Source organism: Canis lupus, chromosome 17 (assembly GCF_003254725.2).
Source record: "Canis lupus dingo isolate Sandy chromosome 17, ASM325472v2, whole genome shotgun sequence".
Classification (NCBI taxonomy): Eukaryota; Metazoa; Chordata; class Mammalia; order Carnivora; family Canidae; genus Canis; species Canis lupus.
Genome location: NC_064259.1, coordinates 31,115,184 through 31,142,100, shown reverse-complemented (window position 1 = coordinate 31,142,100; position 26,917 = coordinate 31,115,184). Strand labels below are relative to the sequence as shown.

Sequence of the window (26,917 nt, the reverse complement as noted above, 5' to 3'; positions counted from 1 at the left end):
AGCAGATCACATTCATTAGAGGTCATTTCCTCCCTACCTGTTTCAGTATGCATTTTTCTTCTTATAGAACTGCAATGCCATTATCATAGTTATCAAAATTAACAGTTTCTTGGTGTCATCTAGTAATACTAGTCAAAATTCACATTTGTCCATTTGAGAAGTGTCATTTTTTTTAAGCTTTTTACTTATTTGAGAGAGAGTGGGAGCATGAGCAGGTGGGGGATGGAGAGGAGTAGAGGGAGAGGGAGAAGCAGACTCTCCAATGTTCAGGACTCAATCCTAGTACCCTGGGATCATGAGCTGAAGGCAGACATTTAACCACTTGAACCACACAAGCACCAGAGAAGTGTCGTTTTTGCAGTTGGTTTATTGGAATCAGGAGCCAAACAAAATCTGCATATTAAATGTAGTTGTTATGTCTCTTAAATTTCTTTAATTTATAGACTCTCCTTTCCCAATTGACTTGTTGCAGGAACTGGGACAGTTGTGCAAGATGTTCAACATTCTGGATTTTTTATTAGATTTATTTTTAGCTTTTTTGGCAAGATTACTTCACAGGTGGTGCTGTGGCTTCACACTGCATCAAGTCTGACCCCAATTTTAGTGGTGCTATCTAAAATTGATCAGGGGATTCAGGAGGTGATAGCCTTAGCCCTTCTTTATAAAGATGAACTCTTCATATAACAGTTCATTGGCTGGATTAATGTCTGAATTTATGTTGTTCAAGTTGCAAATGGATGTTTTTTGAACTCTGTGTTCCTTTTACATTTATCTGGAATCCTTCTGTAAGGAAGATTTCCTCATCAGCTTGGATTGTTTGGTTATCCCAGAGCATAGTTCAGACAGGAAAAGAAGAATGTATATAAATTCTTTCAGAATAAAGAATTGATGCCTCAGTTATTTCCAGTGCTGTTTAATGAGTTTGGTATTTTATAAACATCATTTGACCTCATTGGTTTTTTATAGATTCATTGTATTTCACATGTCATTCTTGCACAGGAGCCATACTAATCTTCTTTGTGTTTTTCAAATTTAGTATATGTGCTAGCAAATGAGCACAGATTCAACATATTTTAGTTAAGGTTGATTTGGTTCTTGAATTAGCCCATATTTTGCAAGTGAGAAGCTTTTTTTTTTTCTAAGGTTTTATTTATTTATTCATGAGAGACAGAGAGAGAGAGAGAGAAAGAGAGAGAGAGAGAGAGGCAGAGACATAGGCAGAGGGAGGAGCAGGCTCCCTGTGGGGAGCCTGATGTGGGACCGGATCCTTAGATCGGGATCACACCCTGAGCCAAAGGCAGATGCTCAACCACTGAGCCTTCCAGGCGTCCCATGAGAAGCTTCTTCATGATATTTCTGTGTTCTCTTGTTTTGTTTTGTTTGTTATGACCCATTCCCCTCTAAGAGCTTCCTTCCTTTCTGGTACAATGAGATGTCCCAGGCTTACATCGGCATTTACAATTTAATTTTGAATGAAGAGCCACCTGGGTGGCTCAGTTGGTTAGTGGTTAAGTGTGTTTGCTTCCAGCTTCCATGGTCCAGGGATCACCCCCACGTTGGGCTCCCTGCTCAGTGGGGAGTCTGCTGCTTCCTCTGCCTCTGCCTTCTGCTCTGCTTACTTGTTCTCTTTTTCTTTCAAATAAATAAGTAAATAAATAATCTTAAAATAACGTTGAATGAAGAGTTAAATGTGTATGTTTTTAAAATTTCTCCTATTATAATTGAAAATTTCTTCAGATGGTATGAGATAGACTTTTTCAGTGACTATATTTCCTATAATTTAAAGTTTTTGCTATATGTTAGCTATATCTTTTTTCATTGCTTTTATTTTAAAAATTTAATTACAGTTTAAATTATCTTAATTATTTTTGTGCATACATTTTTGGGCCATGGGTAGTAGTCAAAAGCTACCTCTACAGTGTACACAGGTTCTCAAATTGTTTATTTATTTATATTTTGCTCACATGACCAAATATGTGATAAGTTGTCTTAAATAATTTTTACTTATTTCAGTTAATTTACTGTAATCATTTAACATTAGTAAAAATGAAAAATCTTGAAAATTGGGACTAAGTTATTTGCAAGTATTCATTAAATAAGCCCTCTTTACGTCCTGTAGTTATGACAACTAGTAGGTTAAAAAGTAAATATATCTCTTCCATAAACACCCAGTACTTAAGTAGTTTTGCTACTTGAGTATTTGAAATACTACTAGGGCAAATAATTCTTTACAACCAAAAAAAAAAACTAAATAAAAATTTCAAAACCACTTGATAAAAAAAAAATTCAGCTTTGTTTCACTACATAAGATACAAGAACCTTAAACTGAAGTGCTCAACTTGAATTTCTGCAAAATACTGTCCTCTTATAATATTTCCTATACTGGTTAAGTTGGTGGTTCTCATTGTTGCCCCCACTCTCCTTCAAAATAGTTGTCCAAACACACTTCCTCACTTTCTCACCTCCCCCTATTTCTGCCTTGGTTCAGGCCTTCACTGTTTGTTTTTCCAGAGCCTATATACCATCCTTCCAATTAGTTTTGCTTCCTTCAGTCTCATCTTCATTTCAACTCAATCTTCATCCTGATACCAGAGAGATTCTTGAGCAAACAGATCTAGTTATGTCAGTGTCTTGTTTAAAACCTTTCAGTTTTTCTTTACTTCTCTGGTCACTCACCTCCCCACTTCTTCGCATTAAACACAAACCTGTCCTTTAGGCTTAGCCTTCCCTCCAGGTGCTCTTAGACCCAATTCTTAAAGTTTCCCAACATATCATTTGGTCTTGGCCTCTATAATTTTTTGTATGCTGGCTTTTTTAGTAAAAGCCCTGCTTCCTTAAGTGCTGCCTTTCATATCTTATTCTTTATGCCCCAGTTTATATGTGTTTTACTTGGGAAGACTTTTTTTTTTCTTTTCTTTCTTTCTTTTTTTTTTAGAGAGAGAGAGAGTGCAAGCTGGAGGAGGGTAGGGGCAGAGGGAGAGAGAGAATCTTAAGCAGACTTCATGCCCAGCGCAGAGCCCAACATGGAGCTCAATCTCAAAACCCTGAGATCCTGACCTGAGCTGAAATCAAGAGTCAGACGCTTACCTGACTGAGGCACTCAGGCACCCTGCTTGAGAAGACTTCTGATACTCCTCACACCATCAACAGGGTCACTCCCTTTTTTTTTTGTCATCACTCTATCTTAAATATAACTACATTTTAGCCCCATCACATTGTTAAGTCAGTTGTGTACATGTCTAGCTCCTCTGTGAGCTGAACTCTTTGTGAGGCAGATGCTATGTCCTTATTCCTCTTTGTGTCCCCAGCAAATAAGGGGAAGTGTGGAAAGAAAGATTGTTATATATATGGGCCTAAAGGCTAATTAACAGGCTCCAAGAAATGAGAAAATCTTTTTAGTCAATTTAATTATAGAAAAGATTTAAATTCTCTGATTTGTTTTATTTTTTGGCTTCTTAAATTTTGTTTACAAAGGATTTTTGCTGTGATTCTTAAATCTATGAATGAGGAGAGATAAGCACCTAAAACCTCAAATGTTGGCTAAATAATCATTGTAACACTGAGAAAGAAATTTAACAATCCAAATCTTTAATATTATTTGCTAGGATAAAGATTTTGAGAATACCAGTTTTATTTTATATTCTCTGTTGTAGTTATAAATAAAAGTAGCAGATCTGTGCTCAAGATAGGACAAAATACACTCCAGAAGCCTTTCTAATTCTTCAGAGAGCCATTAGCTAGAAAAGGCTATGAAAAATTCATCAGAATTCAACATAGTGTTTTCTGGCAGTTTACCCAAGGGGTTGCTGAATACACTTAGAGGACTTGTATCAAACAACTAGGAATTGAAATAGACCTGATCCCTTTGTTTTTTTTCAAATTCCACAAAATCTGGCAATAATAGTCAACAAAGTTGCTTCTGAACCTGTTAGAAACCACTAGAGACAAAACAGACCATCAAGATAGATGCAAGCAGTCCTTAAAGAAGGTTTAAAATTCAACATGACATCTTCAGTTGAATATAATGATTATACCTTAAAAGAATGAGTCACTGTCATGATCACATGAATTTCTTATCCATAGTTAACATTAATTCTTTACTGAAGTTCTTGCATTTGCTTTACTTAAATTACCTAATTATATTTTTTGAAGTATATGAAGTTTTTAATATCAATAAATATAGGGCAGCCCTGGTGGCACAGTGGTGTAGCGCCACCTGCAGCCCAGGGTGTGATCCTAGAGACCAGGGATCGAGTCCCATGTTAGGCTCCCTGCATGGAGCTTGCTTCTCCCTCTGCCTGTGTCTCTGCCCCCTCTCTCTCTGTGTCTCTCATGAATAAATAAATAAAATCTTAAAAAATATATGTCAATAAATATATTTTGAAAACCGTATATAAGATAGAGCCCACATTTGATGTATAAACCCATCATGCTTTTTATAACTGGTGTTACACACACCCTCAGTGAATATCAGCTGTAGATGACTTTTGAAGGCTGTCGTAAGATTTGGCTGGGTAACCTATTCTGTATGGTCTTGAATAATTTGGATCATTTGATCTATTAAATACATTTGAGTACCACTTAAGTGGAATGGAATGCTTTAGCTGTAACCCTATACAGCTGTAACACTCATAGAAAAGAGCTGTTTTTTTATTCTGTCTGTATAGGAAATGTAATACTACTTATGTCTGCTCATTAAGAAATCTCTTAACGGCATCTTCCTTAAAAGAATAAAGAGCAAAGTGTGTATTTCAGGAATTGGTGCTCTCTTGTCTTGAAACATTTACCATTGTCCATACTTTTCAGTCAGAGGTTTTGAAGTATTGTTTTTGTTTTTAAGGAAATAAAATAACATTAGTCTTTCATGTGAATGAACCTTGTGATCCTCATTTGACAAGTTTAAGATATGGTAAAGGTTAATATTCATAAACTTAGAACAGCTGGCACCATGCATTATTTTCTGTTTAAGCCTAATTCTTTGTGATTAACTTATCTAATAGGTTTTATTTGGCAATTAGTAACTATCAGTGAATAAAATGGTTTGAATTTAAATTTTTAAAATTGTATGCGTCATGTGAGGTGTCAAACCTAGCCAACATTTGAATTGTATGTGCCTAAATTATAAGCAATATCAAGTTTGTTTGTTTAAACCATAGCATTTCACTACTCTGGTTATATACAGTTCATTTGATTCTACATAATAAGCATCTATTTTAGTTCTGTCTTTATATGTTGAGTTTCTGCTTTCGGGGTATATGCTCCTGAAATCACCCAAACTCAAGCCTTACCACTATCCCCTTTTCAATCTTAATTCCAAGAAAGAAATATTTTATCCCTTTCATCCCTATAGCACCAAGGCTTTGAATATACTGTCAATGTCAGGGATTTAGAGTGCAAAATAAAGAGCATAAGATTCTATAACTAGATAAACAAGGCTCTGCCCAATTAGATCATCACAGTCCATCCAGTAAACAAGGGAACATGCAATGTAATTCAGTATGACAGACTGATAACAAAAATATGGTAAGCATTAGCAGAATAAAGGCCTCTATAAGCAGGGGTTGTTTTTGGTTTATCTCTATGTATCCCACACCAATAGAGTCTGGTACTTAATAGAGTCAATAAATCATTTAAATGAATGAGATTAATTCTACCTTAGAAAGAGGTGAGAAACAAGGAAGTCTTCCCAAATGAGATGAGATCTGGGCTTTGAAAGCCAAACAGGCAGATGAAAGGGACAGAGAATGAATGATAGGCATGGAGAACAGTGTGAGTAAAACTGCATGCCATGTTTTAGCAAACTGCAAATAGTTTGAATTGCTTCAGCATAAAGTGTAAATTGAAGAGCAGCCAGAGATGGATATATATATATTAGTGAAGAATTATATTGTTTCCATGGGTTTCTTTGAAAAACAAAGAACATTTAAAAAAATATCTGATTAATTTACACTTTCCCTGAACACTTTTTATTTTTATTTATTTATTTTTTAAAAGATTTTATTTATTTATTCATAGAGACAGAGAGAGAGAGGCAGAGACACAGGCAGAGGGAGAAGCAGGCATCATACAGAGAGCCTGACGTGGGACTCGATCCAGGGTCTCCAGGATCACGCCCTGGGCTGCAGGCGGCGCTAAACCGCTGCGCCACTGGGGCTGCCCCCTGAACACTTTTTAAAATGCGTTTCTGTGTACCTAAACCTCAGAGGGCTTTGATATTTTTAAAAGTTAATTAAAATTATTGTTGATTAAATATTTTCATTTTATCTATAGCATTTTAGCTGGATTTTTAGTAACTTTATAATTTTATAAATTTTGCTTATAATTTTGAATGAAAATGATTGTACCTTTTCAGATTATACAGGTTTATAAGTGCTGCATTTGCATTTATTACATGCCAATGTTCATTAAAGTATGACAGCATACTTCAAGCCAGCCAAGTGTTCTATGGAACTCTACCATGTGAATAGATAAAGTTTGTGGACATTTTCCTTATGCTAGTGTGTCTACTAGGACACTCCTCAGACTCCAAATTTGACAGTCAAGGGTTTAGTGGAAAGAGCTGTAGCCAAACACCAGGAGGCCCAGGTTCAATATTTACAGCATTACTAGTTAGCTATAGGATCGTGGGTGTTTCCTTTTTCTCATTTGCTAAATAAATAGTGGGGCTGAGTTAAATGACTTCTAAAGACCCTTTTATTTCTAAAATTCTGTGGTTTTATAAATCTGTAGCTATAGTTCATATGATGCTGGAGCGTTGGACGGGAATGTAAACCCCAATTATAGCTACAGTTTCCAGTACTACATCTTGTGAAAACAGGAGCTGTCTATACTGTGTTTTCTCAAATATACTTTCATTTTTTTAAATTTAGTTCTATGTGTGAGATACAGTTTTTCTTCTTTTAAGTGCTTTTTTTTTTAAAAAAAAAAGATTTTATTTTTTATTTTTAAGTGATCTCTACACCCAGTGTGGGGCTGAACCTACAACCCAGAGATCAAGAGTCACATGCTCCACCAGCTGAGCCAGCCAGGTATCCCGAGATACAGTTTTTCTTATTAAACTTTTATAATAAATTCCTTTTTCTCCCCAAGTTATATATATATATTAGAGATTTGGGTAGGATAGGTGGTGGAGATATCTAGTAAGTGATTTGAAGTACATGTCTAAAACTCAGGAGAGAAGTAGATTTTGAGTCATCTACATAGATTATAGTTTAAAATGTGGAAGTAAATAAGATTGGGGGGAAAGAACAAAAGAAGGGAGTAAACAAACAATATAATTCATACTTAAGAGATAGAGGAAAATAAGGAACTTCACAAGAAAATGCGAAAGGAGCAAAGAAGAGAGGTAGAATAGATTGTGTTGACTGAGAGCCCCCCAAGAAAAGCACACCATCTGGTGTTAAGATTTACTAATAAATGAAGATAAATCAGCCATGAAGGTCAAGGGTATCAGAGAAGGCCATTCAAGCCAGTGGGTGCATGCAATTCAATGAATAAATATAAAACTTTTGTAAGAAGAATCAGACCTATAAATACAGAGAACAAACTGATGGTTGCCAGAGGGAAGGGGCTAAGGAGATGGGCTAAGTAGGTGAAGGGGAATGGGAGATACAGGCGTCTGGTTGTGGAATGATTAATAAGAGAATAGAAGGAACAGCATCTGGAATATAGTCAGTGATACTATAATAGTATTGTATGGTGACAGATGGTAACTACTTGTGAGCATAGGTATAGAGAAGGTGAATCACTGTTGTATACCTAAAACCATTGTAACATTGTGTGTCACCTATACTCAAATTAATAAATAAAATATATGTGAAGTTCTAGTTTAAAAACAAAAAAGTGGTTTAATCTTGTTAAGTGTTGAAGGGAAATAGGTTTACAAGGTTCATTAGCTATACACATTAGAGTATGATGGTATGGTGAATAGCAAGCACTGAGCTGAGAAACAGATTCTGGGTTCTAAGTCCAAACTCTATCCATTATTTTAATTGTACAGCCATTCAGTCATCTAATAGGGTGGAGAGATTTATAAACAAATCAGTTACAATCAGGTTGGTAATTGCTATCCTAAATATGACCAAAAATGATTGGGCAAATTATTTAAGTCTTTTGGGGCTTAATTTCTTCACCTATAAAATAATAATAAGTTGTTTTAAGTCTCATATTTGATGTAGCACCCCATCCTACAGTCGTGAACTGTTGTATTATTTGCCTCTAAAATTCTTCTTTAAAAAGTATTTTAAATGCTTATAAAAAGCATTTTTAAAAAATTTAAATGTATTTTTTAAAAAGTAAAATTTAAATGCTTATATAAAAAGTATTTTATATGTATGTATATATATATAGAACTATGTTTTTTTAAGATTCGTTTCTTTGAGAAAGAGTACGAGTGCCCATGAGTGGGGGGAGGGGCAGAAAGAGAGAGAATCCCAAGCTGACTCCCTACTGAGTGCAGAGCCTGATGTGGGGCTTCATCTCGACCCATGAGATGACCTGTGCAGAAATCACAAGTCTGATACTTAACTGACTCAGCCACCCAGGCGCCCCCTATGTACTTATAACATACATTTCAGAAAGTTTTATGTGGTATACTATTAAAATGTCCCCCTACACTGAGGCTTTCATACCTTGTCTGCTGATGAAGTATAATAGTATAAACCATACTACATGTGCTTGGGCAGCGAGTATTGTGCACTTTCCTCCAAAGAGAACTCTGCCACTCTTTGGAGAGCTGAGCATATTTTAAAATATATGTTGTCTCCTGGAACTGATATTTCTGCCATTTTTTAAAAGTAGGGCATAGGGGGACCTGGGTGGCTCAGCCAGTTAAATGTCTGCCTTCGGCTTAGGTCATGATCCCAGAGTCCTGGGATTGAGCCCTAAGCTCGGGCTCCCTGCTCAGTTGGGAGTCTGCTTCTCCCTTTCCCTCTGCACCTCCCCACTGCTTATGCTATCTCTGTCTCAAATAAATAAGATATTTAAAAAGTAAAAAAAAAAAAAAAAAAAGAGAGAGAGAGAAAGAGAGAGAGAGAAATAGTTGTGACCCATAGTGAATGGCAAAGTATGCCAGTAAAGACTATCATGATGGTTATTAAAATGTAAGTTTTACAGAGGCCAGTGGCCTAATGTACCTCCAAAGAAACAGTTGAGGAAAATGAAGGTAAAGATTATTATGCATTTATGAATAAGTGACTACTAAAGCAGAGACAGTCACAGATTGTCAGAAGTGCTCATTTTGTGTCCTTTGATATAAGGTGACTTTGTATTCAACAAACATTTATCAAGTTTCTATTATGTGCTGGTGTTATATTGGTGAAATCCCTTTTGGATTTTATCATTTAGTGGGAAAGAGAGTGGAACAAGGGCTAGAGACTCATGGGAGGTCAATTTTGCCCAAGTAATAAATGATCTAACTACCACTTTTTTTTGTTGTTTTCTTTTGTTTGTTTGTTTTCTCTCCTACCACTGGTTCATGATGAAAACCATATAAACTGCATCTTTTATTCCTGGCTTATCCTCTCTCTCTCCCTCTCTGCATTCCAACACCTCAAGGTAACTGTGGTTTAAGAAAAAAAATATATTGAAATTTGTGGTTAAGTATCTGAATCTCCAGGAGCATGTGAATAAGCCTAGATGGTATATGTAGCTGGGAAAAAGTTTAAGAACTGACTTCTGGGTCATAATATTTAAATCTGTATTGCAAGCCAGATCGTATACTTGAGTACAAATCTACATTTTAATTACTTTTGCTTTTTGTTTATAGGTCCAGGGACAAGTTCATCCGACTCTTGAGTCTAGTGACGATGCTCTTCAATATGTTGAAGAATTAATTTTGCAGTTATTAAATATGCTATGCCAAGCTCAGCCCCGAAGTGCTTCAGATGTAGAGGTATGTTAAATTTTGCCTTGTATTTACTTCATATATACAGATATGTATATACACACATATATCTAATCTGTACTTATTGTAATGTCAGCGGAAGAGTTTGCTCTTCAAGTCCACAAAATATATATGTGGTACTAAAAAAATGAAGCCTGAATTTATTCTTTGTATTAGGTGTATGATAACTTGTATATGTTTTAGCTGTCCAGTTATTCCATGTTTGGCTTTAAATCTGGAATGAACTTTTGTTGGCCTCCAAATACTACTTCTTGATGCAAGAATTTTAAGCACACGCACATAGCTTTAAAGTGGAATATGTTCAAGTGTTTCTTTCATTTTTAAAGCCAACTATCATTTATAAAACATTTCATTTGGGGCACCTAGGTGGCTCAGTTGGTTAAGCGTCTGACTATGATTTCAGCTCAGGTCTTAATATCAGGCTCATTAGTTTAAGCCCCGCTGGTCATGGAGCCTACTTAGATTAAATTTAAAAAAAATTTTTTTTTAATTCATGTCAGTTAATGTTTTGATCTTCAGTTGTTACATGTATTTTATTTTATTTTTTAAAAAAGATTTTATCATTTATTCATGAGAGACACAGAGAGAGAGAGAGAGAGAGGCAGAGACACAGGCAGAGGGAGAAGCAGTCTTCCCACGGGGAGCCTGATGCAGGACTCAATGTCTGGATCACGCCCTGAGCTGAAGGCAGATGCTCAATCGATGAGCCACCCAGGCATTCCTGTTACATGTATTTTGGATAGTAAGTGAACTCCTTCCCACCAGTTGGAAGAGAAGGAAACATAAAAATCTAGGAAGTTCTTGCAATCTCCTAGTAAGATGATATGGCCCCTGTGTTTTTAGGGTTTCTAGTTTAGAGGAGATACAGGTGGGAGTATGGGCAATAACATTATGTGATATACTGAATAAAAGGTATGTGGGAAGCTATAAAAGGGACAAACTAATCACATAGGTTTTGTGGCTTAAGGATTAGCCTCCTAGAAGAGGCATCTGAAGGAGTCAAAAGTCTGAAAAGAAAAAAGAAAAAAGGTGGGATCCCTGGGTGGCGCGGCGGTTTAGCGCCTGCCTTTGGCCCAGGGCGCGATCCTGGAGATCGAATCCCGAGTTGGGCTCCTGGTGCATGGAGCCTGTTTCTCCCTCTGCCTGTGTCTCTCCCTCCCTCTCTCTCTCTCTCTCTCTGTGTGTGTGACTATCATAAATAAATAAAAAAATTAAAAAAAAAAAGAAAAGAAAAAAGGTTTGAAATTCTACCTGTAAAAAATGGGAGATAGAGCTGGAAGAAATATAGTTTTCTGGCATGAAGGATCAATTTGACTTTAATGACATTGAATATATACTGGTACAAATCTTTGAGTTTCTCTGACATTTCTTTTGCCATTTTCAAATGTGGGCACAAAAAAGATAGTTGGGTTGAACGTATTTCACCATGGATATACAGTGGAACCATAGGCCAAGGAATGAGGGAATTTAATAATAGCGATGCTTTATAACCTTTCAGAATACAACACACATAGAATTAAATAAAGATTTTATCACAAAGAGTGGCTAGGTAGGAGGTATATCTAAATACCCCAGGCCCTGCTTAGTTCCCTAGGAGGCTGAGGAATTAATATGAGGGCATATCCGATAAGAAACTTCTGAAAAGGGACACCTGGGTAGCTCAGTGGTTGAGTGTCTGCCTTCAGCCCAGGCGTGATCCTGAAGTCCTGGGATCAAGTCTCACATCGGGCTCCCTGCATGGAGCCTGCTTCTCCGTCTGCCTATGTCTCTGCCTCCCTCTCTCTCTCTCTCTCTCTCTCTGTGCTCTCTGGGTCTCTCATGAAGAAATAAATAAAATCTTAAAAAAAAAAAAAAAAAAGAAAGAAACTTCTGAAAAGTGTATCCAAACTGGATAGGGAAAAAAAGTGAACTGTAATAATGGCCGATATTTGAGTGCTTGCTATAGTATCATGCACTGTTCTAAAACACTTCTATGTTTTACGTTTTATTTAAAGTTTTTAATAACACCATGAAGATGGTGCTATTTTTTCCCCTTACTAGATGTAAGCTCCAAGGTTATTTTTCTTGCTCACTGCTAAATTCCTAGCGCCCAGAACAATGTCTGGCACTGAGAAGGCACTCGGGAAATACATGTTGAATGAATAAATGTGGAAACTGAAGCACAGAGAGGTTAAATAAATTGCCCTTGCCCAAGGTCACAGCTAAAAGGTAGTGAAGCCAAGACTAACCCCAAAAGTGTAAGCTTTCTGGATGTACATTCCAGCTCAGCTGTTCTGCCAGGAGAGGGCAAGTAAACTGGAAAAACATGCATGGAACTAGGGTATTGGATTTCTCAATAAGGTCAGAGAACTGATAACACTGAAATACCTGAGTGAGAGAATTAAAAGAATAGATTGGGATCAGAGACAAAATTGTTGGAATTTAAGATTTCCTCAGTAACACAGTTACAAAGCAGGATGCGGCCCTGTGATGGTGGCTGGGCTAGAAGCAAAGGTCCCCAAGTTGAGGTATTCAAGGAATTAAGAGGCCAGGGTATTTTATGTGTCCTTAATATAGATGATAAAGTCACACAGATGATGGCAAGATTTTACATGACCCAGAAACAGCTTGGGGAGTGGAAAAGATGTTAAATTTACCTTCAAGTGGGTTTTGGGACAGGGCAGCTTTTGATCTAGAAGTCTTCAGGAGAACAGATTTCAGCTGAAGCAAAGAGATAAAACTCTTAAAAACACTGAATTACAGAGGTTGTGGATGTAGAAATATTTTATATGATGGAATAGTAATTCACTTTGATTTCCTAAGTAATTCAAAGTAGGTTTTATACATTTTTATCCCATTTTTCCCATTGAATTATAAGATCAGCTATCTTATATTCATGATTTCTTTTAGATACTTAATTACACTGGGACTCAGAGTAGATCTTGAATAGAACTGGTTGCCTGACTCTTCTCATGAACATTTCCAGTTGCAATTGCTCTTTTGGATCTTAGTTAGGTTCTCCCACAGTGTTTATAAAATGCAGCATTCATCCTTTTGCCTGCTGTATTAGAATACAGATCTCATCTTGCTTGACAATCTGATGTTAGAGGACATTCCAGGAATTTCCTGGTTTGATAACATTACAAACTCAAATTCAGCTCTTTCTAGATACCTTGTACTATATACTATATACCTATGTTTATCTAGCCTTCTTCTTTTAATTAATATAGAAACAAATATATAATTTTCCAATATTGAAGAAATTTCCATTAATTCTTGGAAATTACTGAGTCTCTTTAGTCTTTAACTTGTGCAGATTTAACCAATATGTAGGCCCTCAAGCCCTCAAGACTCTAAGTAATAAAAAATACTTTATAGCTTCTTAGTGTTCAGAAAACTTCTGAGATCTTGAAGGTATACGTTTACCCTATGCCTTATCTTGTTATTTTCAAGCACTTAACCTGGACCCTTAAAATAGATATAGCCATGTGATATATCAGTGATCTGGCTTTGGGATTGGGAATGGTTGGAAGAGAGAATATATATGACAATAATAGAAATAACAATGAGTTGTGTAATAGGCTTTGTGATTTCAGAGTACTGTTACATACATATTTGTCTTTATAACAACTCTGTAGTTATTCTCCTTATTTTATATGTTAGACAACCCTCAGAATGGTAGATTTTTAGAAAAGGTGGAAACTTGGGTCTTTTCCATTCAATAATCAAATACCTTTGTTCTTGTGCCATTCCCTAAAGTTTATTTAGACAAGAATATGGGTATGTAGAGATATTTAAATGAATATAATGGTGTCTTAGATTCTTTTATCAGAAAATAATTCTTCATTTTCTCATTCATTAGGATTTTTAATTTCTTTAATACATTTGTTTAATTGCTTTAATACATTTAATTTCTTTAATACATCTATAGAGCTTTCTTTTAAAATAATAAGGGCCATGAATTTTGCAAGCCCTTCAAATAAATTTTGAGGTGAGAGTTCATCAAAATTTTTTAAAATATGGGGGCCATATTAAAAATTTTACTTAAAAATAGATCCATCTGAATTAGTGCAATATATACATTTCTAATCTTTCTAAAGAATACATTTCGATTAAAGTATCAACAAAGTAGAATAGCAATTCAAGCTTAATATTTGGCCCCAAGGGGATTCGTTTTAATGAAAAACTAAAAGTTTTAGTTGCCCTGTAATTTTGGGAAAAGATACTTCAAAAGTACTTGAAAACTGATGGATTATATAATACATATCTATAATCTTGCTTACGTTAATTAAAAGTTTTGATAAATGGTACTACAGATAATCACAGGTTAGGGACTGTCATAGTTCAAATGAAAGGGATTTCTTTTTATTGATATTGCCAAAATTAACTAATCCATACCACCAATATTTGAGCATCTACTACCTGTCAGGCAGTGTTCAGGATGAATAAGGAAGCATTTATACGAATGCTCTGGGAATGCAGAGGAGGAGTATGTATTGTTTCTGTCTTTTCAAAATAATTTAATATTTAGAACATAGGTATAAAATTATTCCAGTCTAGTTTATTCTCCCTATGTTCGTTTTCTATATTTAATCTTTTTAAAAAATAGAAGCAAAAAATAATAGTATTTTTTTCTGTGTCCTGGTAAAGTATATTTTATTTAATTTCTTAGGTCTCATCCTTTCATAATTGTACTTGTTCTTTTTCTTCTTTTCTCTGGTTAACGAAACTGATTTCCATTTGTTAATGTCTTTCTTCTTTCCCTTTCTGGCCTCTATGTCCTGTATTTAACCAACTTTGATTTCTTATGATACCGATGCATTTTTCTTCTCATTTAACTCAGGCTTTCTTGGACTAATTTACCTAAGACTCTTTTTTCTATGAGCTATAATCTAAAATTTTAAAAGTGTGCTTTACTTTTCCATTCATTTTTTTAAATTAACTTCTTTTCCTTCACATCCTAAAGAATCTTTATAATTTCTAATAAGTGTTCTATTAACGTTTAGATTTCCCAAGTAATTTCTCCATATTTTATACCTTTCTAGGACCCTCCCCCCCAATTCCCCACAGTAAGCCTTTATTACTATTAATAGGACTTCAAAAGTACCTGTGGGTCTGAATATTTACGCTGAAATACATGTGTGGGAATTTTCATAGGCCCTAGAATATTTGTATTGGAATTGATCTGAAAGGATATCTATTTAGATCCTTTTTTTATGTAAAGGAAAAGAGAGGGTTCTGCTAATAAAGAGACAGTTGAACCTTAAACCTAGCTCTGTATCTCATTTTTTTCCAAAGCCACTAGATATTAATAAAGATGGAATTTCTCATTTCAAACAAATGAAATTATTAAAGTAGCAGAGTACTAGAATTTTAATTCATGAATCTTTCATTGATCATTCCTCTTTGGGCTTTAAAAAAAACTTTTAAAATCTATAAAATAATTGTAAAAATTTATTGTGCTCTGTTAAATTTGCCACTACAAGGGATAAAGTGATTCTTTCAACTTGGCCTTTTGACATTTAAGGCACTTTTATTTTTTGACCCTACCAGTTTTCCCATACATTGACTCTGATTATTACCTCCTAAATATACAGTTGGTAATTTGATTCCAGTAATATACTAAGAAGTAAGTTTAAAATGTATTTTTCATCAGTATTATTTTCCCTTTCTTGCTTCCTCTTTTATCATTCCTGATTTTCTTTCCCCTTCTTTCTCAAAACAATAGATAAACTTGGAATTAGATGGATACAACTGAGATGGGAAGGGATTGCTATTCTTTTTTCTTCCACCTCTACTCCTGTCTCATTTGCCTCTGTAATTCCACCAATGTCTTTTTTTCCCCAAAAAGACATATGTTCAGTATATTTAGAATTGGCATACTGAGTTCAGCTTCTCTTCTGCTTTTCTCTCACCATTATACACCAGTGCTTTTTAAGATTCTAGGTCATGACCCATTAATAAGTCATAAAATCACTTTAGTGCATTGCCCAGCATGTTTTAAATGAATAGAAAATATCAGTGCATTGCATCTAATAAGGGCAGGTTCTGTTTTATGAACTTTGTTCCAGCTTAGTATGTGTATGATGTGTTAGGATGTAATGTGAAATGTATTAAGAATTTATTATTTTTAGGAGGCCTGGGTGGCTCAGTGGTTGGTTGAGTGTCTGCCTTCAGCTCAGAGTGTGATCCTAGGGTCCGGTGATTGAGTCCTGCTTCGGGCTCCCTGTGAGGAGCCTGCTTCTCCATCTGCCTATGTCTCTGTCTCTCATGAATAAATAAATAAAAATCTTTACCAAAAAATTTATTATATCTTACTCTGAGTTGAGGGGGAAAAAAGAAAGAAAAAGAAATTAGCAATCCACAGGGCTATCTATAATTGTTACTTTTGGATTACCAAGTTGTTTCCTGGGAAAACGGAAAAGAATTTTTGCTTTGGTTGTTCCTTTCCACCGTTTTCCCCTTCTCTTTTCTCCTTTTTCACCTGCCAGACTACCCCCAATATTTTGGACCTCTATACTGCCTGTGTTATATGAAGATATACTGTCCTGGCAAATAGCTTTCAACTAGGCATTTCAAAAAGTATGTGAAATTATAATTACAATAATTTCTTTCAACACACCTCTAATTCATTAATTAGAATTGAAACGATCACTTCTTATGTTGGGCAGCTGATTTAGCCTTAAACGTAGATGAAGAGAAAATTTATTTAACTGGAATAGGTTGAACTATTCTCACTTTATAAATTTGTTCTTAACATGTCCTAGAATCAACATGTTTTTCCCCCAGAGTATCACATAGCAATCTTTTTATTTTCCATTTTAATAGCAACTGACAAAAGTTTTTATTCAGACTTGTAATGATGATGTTTAATTTTATCTAATAGTTTTTATGTACTACTAGTTACATACATGTGTTTAAATTAATAGCGACCTCTACTGGCTTTAACTATGGTATCCTGAAAATGGAATTTAAAAACTTAAGAGGATGTTTTGAAGTGAATTATATTAAAGTATGAAAGTATGGAAATTCAGCTTTTACATTAATATGAGTTCCTTCACTTGCAGTGGAAATTCTAACTGAATAAGTACTAGAAATTATTTTGTTAAAAATTAATGATCAATGAAGGATTCAAAATATAAAAATTACTATTACCAAGTGTAGACCCTTGATTCCATGATGTGTAAATAGTTTTGAAGTTAGGTACTTTAGTATGGATGAATAAAGTGAAGAAAAAAATTCTTAGAGGTTTCAAGTGCAAAATACTACTTGAGGTTATGATTGGTGTTGAAAAGACAAATGAAGGAGAATTGGGTTTAGATATACGTTTCTTGAATTTAGGTCTTGTTCTTGAGATTTTATATACTCAATTCAATGGTTATTCTAATCATTCTTGTCATTAGCTTTATCACAGTGAAGTCGAAATTCAGAATGTGATTTTCCCCTGAGATAATATAAGGGATATTTAGTCTCTTAATTTCCTAATTAAGAAACTAATACATTGACAGCTATAGTTCTCTTAGCTTAAGTTATGTTTGTAGTATAAATTATACCACATGTGAAAAGCCTGCTTTTGATATTCTTTGATTTTAAAAGTAAATGGTAAGTGAAGAGCACTATTTAATGTATTTGTTGCTTAGTTGTTATTTTCCTATTTTCCAAGGAACGTGTTCAAAAAAGTTTCCCTCATCCAATTGATAAGTGGGCAATAGCTGATGCCCAATCGGCTATTGAAAAGAGGAAGCGAAGAAACCCTTTATCTCTCCCAGTAGAAAAAATTCATCCTTTATTAAAGGTAAAGCTGAAATACTGCCTTCTTGCCTTTTAAAAGCAAAATAAAACCCATGATTTTCAAACATTAAGAATATATTTTTATGGATGATAGTGAGTTGAAGGGTGAAATTCTCTCATATTAATTTTTCCAGGAATTCTTGTTGTGGGGAGGGATGATATAATAGGAAAGTATAAGTTGGGCATCGTGATTTAAAGTAACTTCATACCAACAAAAATATGCAAATTGAAAAGACTAAAAGAAAAGTTACAATTGTGGATTTTATTCATCTCAGGTGTTACTATAATCTCAGAGAATTTATAAAACTCCTTGCTTGTTGGTTAGACCTAAGTGTCCTTATAAACCTTTCACATCATTATGTGTGAAGGGACCTCTGTGAGACTGAGGCTTACACAGAGCTACGTGTAAGCTTTGAATAAAAACTTTCTAAAGGTTATCTAAACTACCCAGTCCTCTCCTCATTTAAATCAGTCAGCTGAATCTCTCCACAACTAGTGGAAAGAATAATTGCTGGAAGCTCTTATTTATTTAATAAAATGAACAAACTAATTATTAACACTCACATAAAAAAATATAGGGGCTATAGTAATTAAAACCTTAACAATACTTTGATATCCATAATTTTGTATAAACTATAACACAAGCAAAATGCTAAATCTTACATATATTATGTAATAACACTCCACAGATTTATTCTCATGCCCAGTTTGTAGATGAGGTGACTGAGACAGAAAGTAATTGAGTGACTTTGAGTTCACGTTCACAGGGCTCAGAGTGATAGTGTCAGGAAATGTAGATCTGTTTGATCTTATTCAAGATTTAAGATTAACACTTGGATAATGTTTAGGACTGTGAAAAGGTTATGTTTTGTATTTGGGTTGTTGGAATAGAAATATCTGCCTATGTCTTAACTGGTCTGAGGAAATAAGTGCAAGTTATAGAAAATTACTGAACTCTATTAGTAATTGCATACTTCTTTATAATTCTCTTCATGATTTTTACCAGCCATACATTAAATTATATTCTAAGAGAATTAACAAATTGAGGTATGTGCATGCTGTATTAATAATGATCCTAGACTGAATTTTGTGATCTGTTGTGGATATCATTCAATTTATTAATACATCCTTATCACTATAAACATTTTATAGTTTTTACATGTCTTTAAAGGTAAATGCCACCTGTCCCCAACTTAAGTAAACTTTTTATTTCAAAGGTTTTTTTAAATTGGATTGTTTAGAAAATAGAATTTGTTTTCCTGTAGGCATTAGTCAGCCCCACAAAATCCCATACATCCTTTGAATTCTAATCATACTATTTAATAACATGCTTTTAATAACCACTGTTGTTCAGTAGAACATAGCATGATTTTTTTTTCCCCATAGAAACAGTTATAGATACCAGGAATGTGCCACTAGGGTTTTGGGATCCCAGGTTCTTTTGGAAAGAAGAATAGAGCTATAAGGCTACTAGATATTCCCAGATACCAGTAATATATTAACTTTTGTTCTACGTAAAGATAAAATTTATTTTATATTTATTTATTTATTTAAATTTATTATTTTATTAAATAATTTATTATATAAATTATTTTATTTATAGTTTTACTTATTATAGTTAATTCCAAGTTTCCTGAATTAGATAAAGTGAACATTCCCCTACCCCCAAACTGGGGCTTCCCTTCCTAGATTAAGGATGATCTATTAAGTAATCTGTACTACTTAAGTATTTTATATGATCATAGGTAATTTTGCCTTACCTTTGCTTAGCTTGTATTTCCAAATAGCAGTATGTATATTATTCACAGATGAACCTACAATTAAATGTTGTTGATAGTCACAGGACTCTAAAAATTAAGCTAAATTGTATGCATTGTTTCTTTTTAATCGGTGTGTCAAATTTATAGTATATGATTTTTAAGTCTGTTTTTCTTTTAATTTTTCAGGAGGTCCTAGGTTATAAAATTGACCACCAAGTTTCTGTTTACATAGTAGCAGTATTAGAATACATTTCTGCAGACATTTTAAAGCTGGTGGGGAATTATGTACGGAATATACGGCATTATGAAATTACAAAACAAGATATTAAAGTGGCAATGTGTGCTGATAAGGTAGGATACTGATCTTCTCTATGTTTTGTTCTTAAATTTTTATTCCTGATTTATTGGATGCTAATCTGTTCAGACAATAAAATTATATATTGTGTTAGGATACATTTCCAGTAACCCAATAGCAAGTACTCAAGATAACACTTTATGGAAATAGAGTATTATATATAGTACTAAACTGTTTAAACATGTCATGCAGTTTTTCTTTGATGTGCTCTTGCAGATAGGGTTAATACTGGTAATAATCTCTTATTAGTAAAATTCTTTAAGTTATTTAGATCGGGACACTTAGAAGATTATGGATTTTGAAAATATAAAAATGCTTAACTCTTGAGTTTTATTTCAATACTTAACTATCTGTAGGTACTACTTGTATGGTTTTATTATAATAATATTAAGAGCAAACATTTATTGAAAGTTAAGCATATATGAAATTTATGTAATTTGGCCTTTATGGTATCACTCTAAGGTAAGATGCTCTTATAAAAGGGAAACTAAAGTTCAGAGAGATAAAGAAATTGTTCCTGAATTTTCTGAGAAGTTTTAAAGTCTAGACTCAAACTCTAGATTTGAGTCTAAAGGTTTTAATTATCATGCTAGACTGCCTCAGTATTTTCATTGTATAAAAATAACTTTGCAGAAAATAAAATATTTTCTGATGAAGGATTTCAATCCATTTTTTCTCACTATACTCTTACTGATTTGGAATATTCTTTCTGATTACTAAGTTCACTTAATTATGTTCCAGTCTTCTTTGTTCTTTCAGAATGTGAACATACAGGATTAAAAAACACCTGATCTGAGGAAGGATTTCAAATATATTGATATTTTTAAAGGAATAAGTATTTGGTTTTTAAAAGAGTTATCTTTTCAGTAAATGTAAAATACTTGACACTTCTAAATAAATTAGATAAGTATTTTTGAGTACATACTATGAGCTCACACAGGGAGGAAATACAAAAGAAGTGTAAAACAAGGCCCCAGGGGTGCCTGAGTGGCTCAGTTGGTTAAGCATCTATCTTAGACTTAGATCATGATCCCACGGTCCTGGGATTGAACCCTATGTCTTGCTCCCTGTTCAGCAGGAAGCCTCCTTCTCTTTCTGCCCCTCACCCTGCTCATGCTGGGATCAAACCCCATGTCTTGCTCCCTGCTCAGCAGAAAGCCTTCTTCTGTTTCTGCTACTCACCCTGCTCATGCTCGCTCTCTCATAAATAAATAAATAAATAAATAAATAAATAAATAAATAAATTCTTTTAAAAAACACAAAACAAGTCTCCAGAGTTGGTGAAGGAGAAAACTTACATTTGTGAAACAAGCAGAAAATAATCCAAGATAAAATATTACTTCACTTTGTTGTAGGGATAATCACACAGAAATTTACTGAAATGGAGAGATGAGGTTTAGCAAGAATAATAATAGTAGACTTCTTTGAAGAAACAGGACTAGTTTTGATCAGTTTCCAACAAATGTAATTAAGGAGGCCAATTAGCAGACTGTGAATTATCAGATACAGAGTGATGAGCCCTAGAATGAGGTAGCGATGGCAAGGGTATAAAACAGAAGAAACTAAGTAAGAGAGAAATCCAATACAGGATTTGAGAACAAATTTGAAGTAATAGGTTAACAAAAGAGAGACAATACTAGTATTAGTAGAGAACTTAGAGAAAGCAGTTTGTGATATTAGATGGGGAATTCTGTTTTAGAGAGATACGGAGGTGACAGAGGCAGTATAGCCAAGAAGAGATAATTGTGTACCTGCTTTTTATCACTTAAGAACTATATTCAAAGAGCAACTTAGGGTGCTTAAGCTTGACTATAGATTCATATTTTATTGTATTTGTTTTATATTTCTGTTTAGGTATTAATGGACATGTTTCATCAAGATGTAGAAGATATAAATATATTATCTTTGACTGATGAAGAGCCTTCCACCTCAGGAGAGCAAACTTATTATGATTTGGTAAAAGCATTTATGGCAGAAATTCGACAGTACATAAGGGAACTAAATTTAATTATAAAAGTTTTTAGAGAGCCCTTTGTCTCCAATTCAAAATTGTTTTCAGCTAATGTAAGTATTGTTGTGTACACATACATCGTTGCATGTGTTGATAATTTTACATGACAACTCAGATTTGAAGTTGTGTAGTTCATGATTGCTAATTTGTCATATTTTTAAGTTGTGGGATTTAATTCATAGTGACTATGATCTCATAGTTGCTACAATAGTTTGAATAAATTCAACACCAAAAATTAAAAGACAAAATCTAAACTCTAGATTGAACTCTAAGTGCAAATGAACTTACAGAATCTTCTTTGTACTCCAAGGAATAAAGCTTCTTGTTAAGGTGGAAGATGTTTTTTGTTTAATTTGACTCATTTATTTGAGTCCTTCAACTAACACTTCATCAGTGCTGCCTATATATGTTGTTAGGCATCATATAGTACTTTACGGTAGGGATTCAAAGATGAATAAAAACAGTTCCTTCCCTCAAATTGAGTCTAGTCAAGATTGAAATGTAAACTTAATATTAAATTGCAGTATAGTGTGGTAATTTCCACAATAGAAGTATGACAACAATATTTTGAGGAACAAAAGGAGAGAGCTTGTGACATTGAAAATTAGAGAGGAATCACTGATCTTACAATAGTAATCAAACCAGCCTACTCAATGCTGGGGAAATGCTGAGTGGTAAGAACAATTGAAATTGCCAAAGAGAGTTACATTCTAGTAATTCTTAGAGGTCTACCCATGGATGACTAACAGAAAAGTAGTGCTCACTATAGAAGCAGCAACTGGGGCTTGAGTTATGGCACTGATTGACCATTAAAAGTTAGAGGATTCATTTATGAGTTGCACAAATCTTTATATAGAGTTTTAAAAAAACACTGAATTGTTCACTTTAAATAGATGAAATGCATTCTATGTGAATTTTACCTTAATAAAGTTGTTTTTAAAAATAAAAGAATGAAGGGGCACCTGGCTGGCTCGGTCAGTGGACAGTGCGACTCTTGATCTCAGGGTTGTGAGTCCAAGCCCCACACTGGGTATAGACATTACTTTAAAAAAAGGAGTAAAGAATAGGCAAAGATTTCTTAAGACACAAAAATTAAGACCATAAAATAAAAAATTAACGAATTGGACTTCATTAAAATGAAAAACTTGCTCTTCTAAAGACATTGTCACAAAATAAGCCACAGATTGGTAGAACCTATTTGCAATACATATATTTAACAGGACTTGAATCCAGCTTTATAAAGAGCTTTTACAATTCAGTAATTGGAATAACAGCGTGATAATTTTAAGTGGGCAAAAATTCACACACTTTGTGAAAGAAGTTATACCAATGTCTGAAAAGCACATTGAAAGCAATGCTCAACATCGGTAGCCAGAAGGGAAATGCAAAGGCCACATAAAGACCACAGTGAGATACTACTACAAACTCATTAGATAGAAAGGCTGTGATTAAAAAGACTGACAATACCAAATGCTGAAAAGAATGTGGAGCAACTGCTTATGGGAATGTAAAATTCCCTCATTGCTTGTGAGAATATGATCTAGTACAAATAGTTAGGAAAAGAATTTGGCTGTTTTGTGTAACATTAAACATAAACTAGCCATACTACCTGCAATTCCACTCCTAGGTTTTTACCCAGAAGAAATGAAAACATGTCCACACAAAACTTGTTTGTGAGTGTTCATAACAGCTTTATTTGTAATGGCCCCAAACTGGAAACAACCCAAATATCCACCAACAGGTAAATGGATATACAAATTGTGGTATGTCCATGCAATGGAATACTATTCAGAATTAAAAGGAATGAAGTAGTTATAAAAGCAACAATATGGATGTATCTCAAAAACATTAGCCAAGAAACTAGACAAATAAGAGCAAATAACATCTTGACCTAAATTGTTATATTTTGAGATGTTTTCATATGAGAAAGTACCAAAAATGTGCACAATATGAAGGTAATTTACAGCAAGAAACAAATACACAGTTTATTTTATTTCTTGCCTTTATGTAAGCAGATGAGCAGAAGGCTATTCATTACTTTGGTTGATGTGCCATATGTATTTTGGCTAAAAATTATAGGAGGTTGTTCCTCTGAGGGAGTCTTTTAGGGGGTGAAGGAAGGGGGATAGCAGTATTGGCTCAGATTCAAACTGGCATCACCATAAACCCTGAATACCAGGGTGGAATGGAGTCAGCCTTTTATAGTTGAAATACAATTTTTTATTCACCATTGTATGCACAAATCCTTGAAAATAAAAAAAAAAAAGATTTCATTTGTTTAATATTCTAGAATTCTAATCTGTCTAATCTTTGACAAAGCAAATCACTGGTTTCCTGGGGGCAGTAGTGGTGATTAATGGGGATAGGGCAGAAGAAGACTTCTTAAGGTAATAAAACTGTTTTATATCTTGACTATGGTAATAGTTACAAGGGTGAATAACTACATAAAATCTCATCCAAAAGTACATCAAAATAGATATATATATTATTGGATATGAATCATGCCTCAGAGTTGATTTGACGAAAAAAATACAGTCACTACTAAAAATAATCAAATCAAAAAAATAGTAACTGAATAATTGTAAGTGAATATTTGTTTTTCAATTGCCTAGACATTTTTCTAAAAGTTAAAGTTTTCTAAAAGTTAAAATATAGACTGATGGATTTTAATGTAAAAGTACAAAATTGATATGGTTTCAGATTCCACATTGTAACTAACCTTTAAGAAACTACCATTTAGGGGTACCTGGGTGGCTCAGTTGGTTAAGTGTCTGGTTTCGACTCAGGTCATGATCCCAGGGTTCTGGGATTGAGTGGGTTCCCTGCTCAGCAGGGAGTCTGCTGCTCCCTTTCCCTCTGCCACTCCCCCTGCTTGTGCTCTCTCTCTAATGGATAAATAAAATCTTTAAAAAAAAGAAACTACCATTTGTTGAGTTTTGGTATAATATCATAAAAGGCTATTCACTCCATTATATGAAATGTCCAGAATGGGCAAATCCATAGAGATGGAAAGTAGATTAATGGTTGCCAGCCCCTGCCAGAAAACAAGAATGGAGAACGCTGCTAATGAATGTAGACCTTCTCTGGGGTGAGGAAGATACATTGGAATTTGATAGTGGCAATAACTGAACAGCTCTGAATATGTGAAAACCATTGAATAGTGTACTTTAAAAGGGTGAATTTTATGGTGTGTGACATATCTCAATAAAGAAACAGTACTGAAAAAGAGATCTACAATTATTTGAATAATTATTAAAATATTCCTCCCTTTTTCAAGTATCTGTGTAAAACTAGATTTTCTTTGTATGCTTTAATAAAAACAACATATCACAACAGATTAAATGCAGAAATATATGTGAAAATCCAGCTGTCTTCTATTAAGCTAGATGGTTGAGATTTGCAAAAATGTAAAAACAATGCCGTTTGCTTCATTCACTCAACTGTTTTTAAAAAATGGTTTTCATAAAAGTACTATATATTATTTTGAGAACCCCAACCTAAAGAAATGTATTTGCAAATTATACACCTTTGCAAAAAAGAATTCTTGAATTGTCTTTTACTTGGATTTATAAGTTGTTAAAATTTCTCACTGTACTTGCCATGTTAAATTTCATGATTATAAAATGACTTATTGGCTCAAAATTTGTTTTTTATTCTATAGCCCAATTGACTTAATGTGTTTTTCCTCCCAACAGGATGTAGAAAATATATTTAGTCGTATAGTAGATATACATGAACTTAGTGTAAAGTTACTGGGCCATATAGAAGATACTGTGGAAATGACTGATGAAGGGAGCCCCCATCCCTTAGTAGGAAGCTGCTTTGAAGACTTAGCAGAGGTAAGTACTTTATTATACACCAAAAAAAATTCTGCGTAAAAGCTGTACATTTGCATTAAAATTGGAATCTTAATTCTTATTTCCAGCTAAAATCCTGGATATTGACTGCTGACTACTTAGCCGTATTGTCTGTTCCTTGTAGGCTCATTGTCAACATTTGTCTCTTTATCTTATGAAACACACAAAAAAGTAGTCTCTCATCTATTATAAAAAAGCAGATCCCACAGAGGCAAGGCATTTACACCTGACAATCCATTATCTTTTCTTCTATAACAAAGCTAAGAAAAGTCCATCAATGCCCTTTGATTGAAGAAGCCATGGAAGCTGGACCTTAGGTTAGACTACTTGTGTTCCAGTTTAAATTCTGCTACTTATTAGTTGTATGTGACTGTGGGCAATTTATCTCCAATCTCTAAATCCCCATGTCTGTATTTCTAAAATAGGCATAATAATAGGTAGGACTCAGGATTTTTGTGAAAATTAAAGTAACCTACCTAAAATATTTAGCTAATCACCTTCATTACTATAAGCTATGATAACCATACATTATTATTTAGAATAGGAGGAATGAAGTGAATAGGAAAATCAAGACTAGGACCTAGATGATTCAGATGTTATGGGGGTGGAAAAATAGTAACCACCTCCTTGGGTATTCAAATTCTAAAATATATGAATTAGTCCAAATGAGTTAGCATTGATAGTTATTCTGAGATCTTTAGCTCTTACTTCATTCTAAGCCTAAAATCCATAAACACAGGGTTGAGTTTGGTAAAAAAAAAATAAATAAAAAAAAATAAGATTTTTCAGGATATTTTGGTAAGCTTAAGTTTCGTTAGGGCCCCTCCACTCTTGCTTCAAACACATAGAAGTCATAAAGTATATTACTTTTAAAAGAAGGAATATACATAACTAGACTCAAAAATAAGATTAGAAATAAACATTCAAGGTAATAAGCTCCGATAGTTGGATGTTCAGCTCTTAAGGACAATGAAGACTAAATGTACTAAATGTACTAAATGTGAAAGTGAGCAAGACTTCTTGCTGTAAAACCCTGATCATAGGAGGAACCAGGGAAATCCTATCAACTTCCTCCCTGCAAGGTTTTATAGGAAGTCGTGGACTTGAGGTAAGAAAACAGAAACACTACATTATAACAAAAATACTTTAAAACCTAACAAATTATCCTACAATATCAAGCCGGTATGATGATAGAGCTTAAAACCCCAAAATCTGTTACAGAGCAGGTTTGGGTCTGGAAGAGTGATCATAAAGGGATAG

General features: G+C 34.1%; 1 protein-coding gene and 1 pseudogene across 3 annotated transcripts in view; one reads left to right on the top strand and one right to left on the bottom strand.

Moving 5' to 3' along the window:
* Positions 1 to 26,917, top strand: part of SOS1 (SOS Ras/Rac guanine nucleotide exchange factor 1) — a 146,482-nt gene that overhangs the window by 60,324 nt on the left and 59,241 nt on the right. For all 3 annotated transcript variants that reach the window (XM_025454107.3, XM_025454108.3, XM_049095776.1), the window contains exons 2-6: positions 9,767 to 9,892; positions 17,547 to 17,678; positions 19,621 to 19,785; positions 21,644 to 21,853; positions 25,496 to 25,639. In XM_025454107.3, the coding sequence (XP_025309892.1) occupies positions 9,767 to 9,892; positions 17,547 to 17,678; positions 19,621 to 19,785; positions 21,644 to 21,853; positions 25,496 to 25,639 (777 nt within the window). The remainder of the gene's footprint in view (positions 1 to 9,766; positions 9,893 to 17,546; positions 17,679 to 19,620; positions 19,786 to 21,643; positions 21,854 to 25,495; positions 25,640 to 26,917) is intronic.
* LOC112665186 (U6 spliceosomal RNA) lies at positions 963 to 1,059 on the bottom strand (annotated as a pseudogene).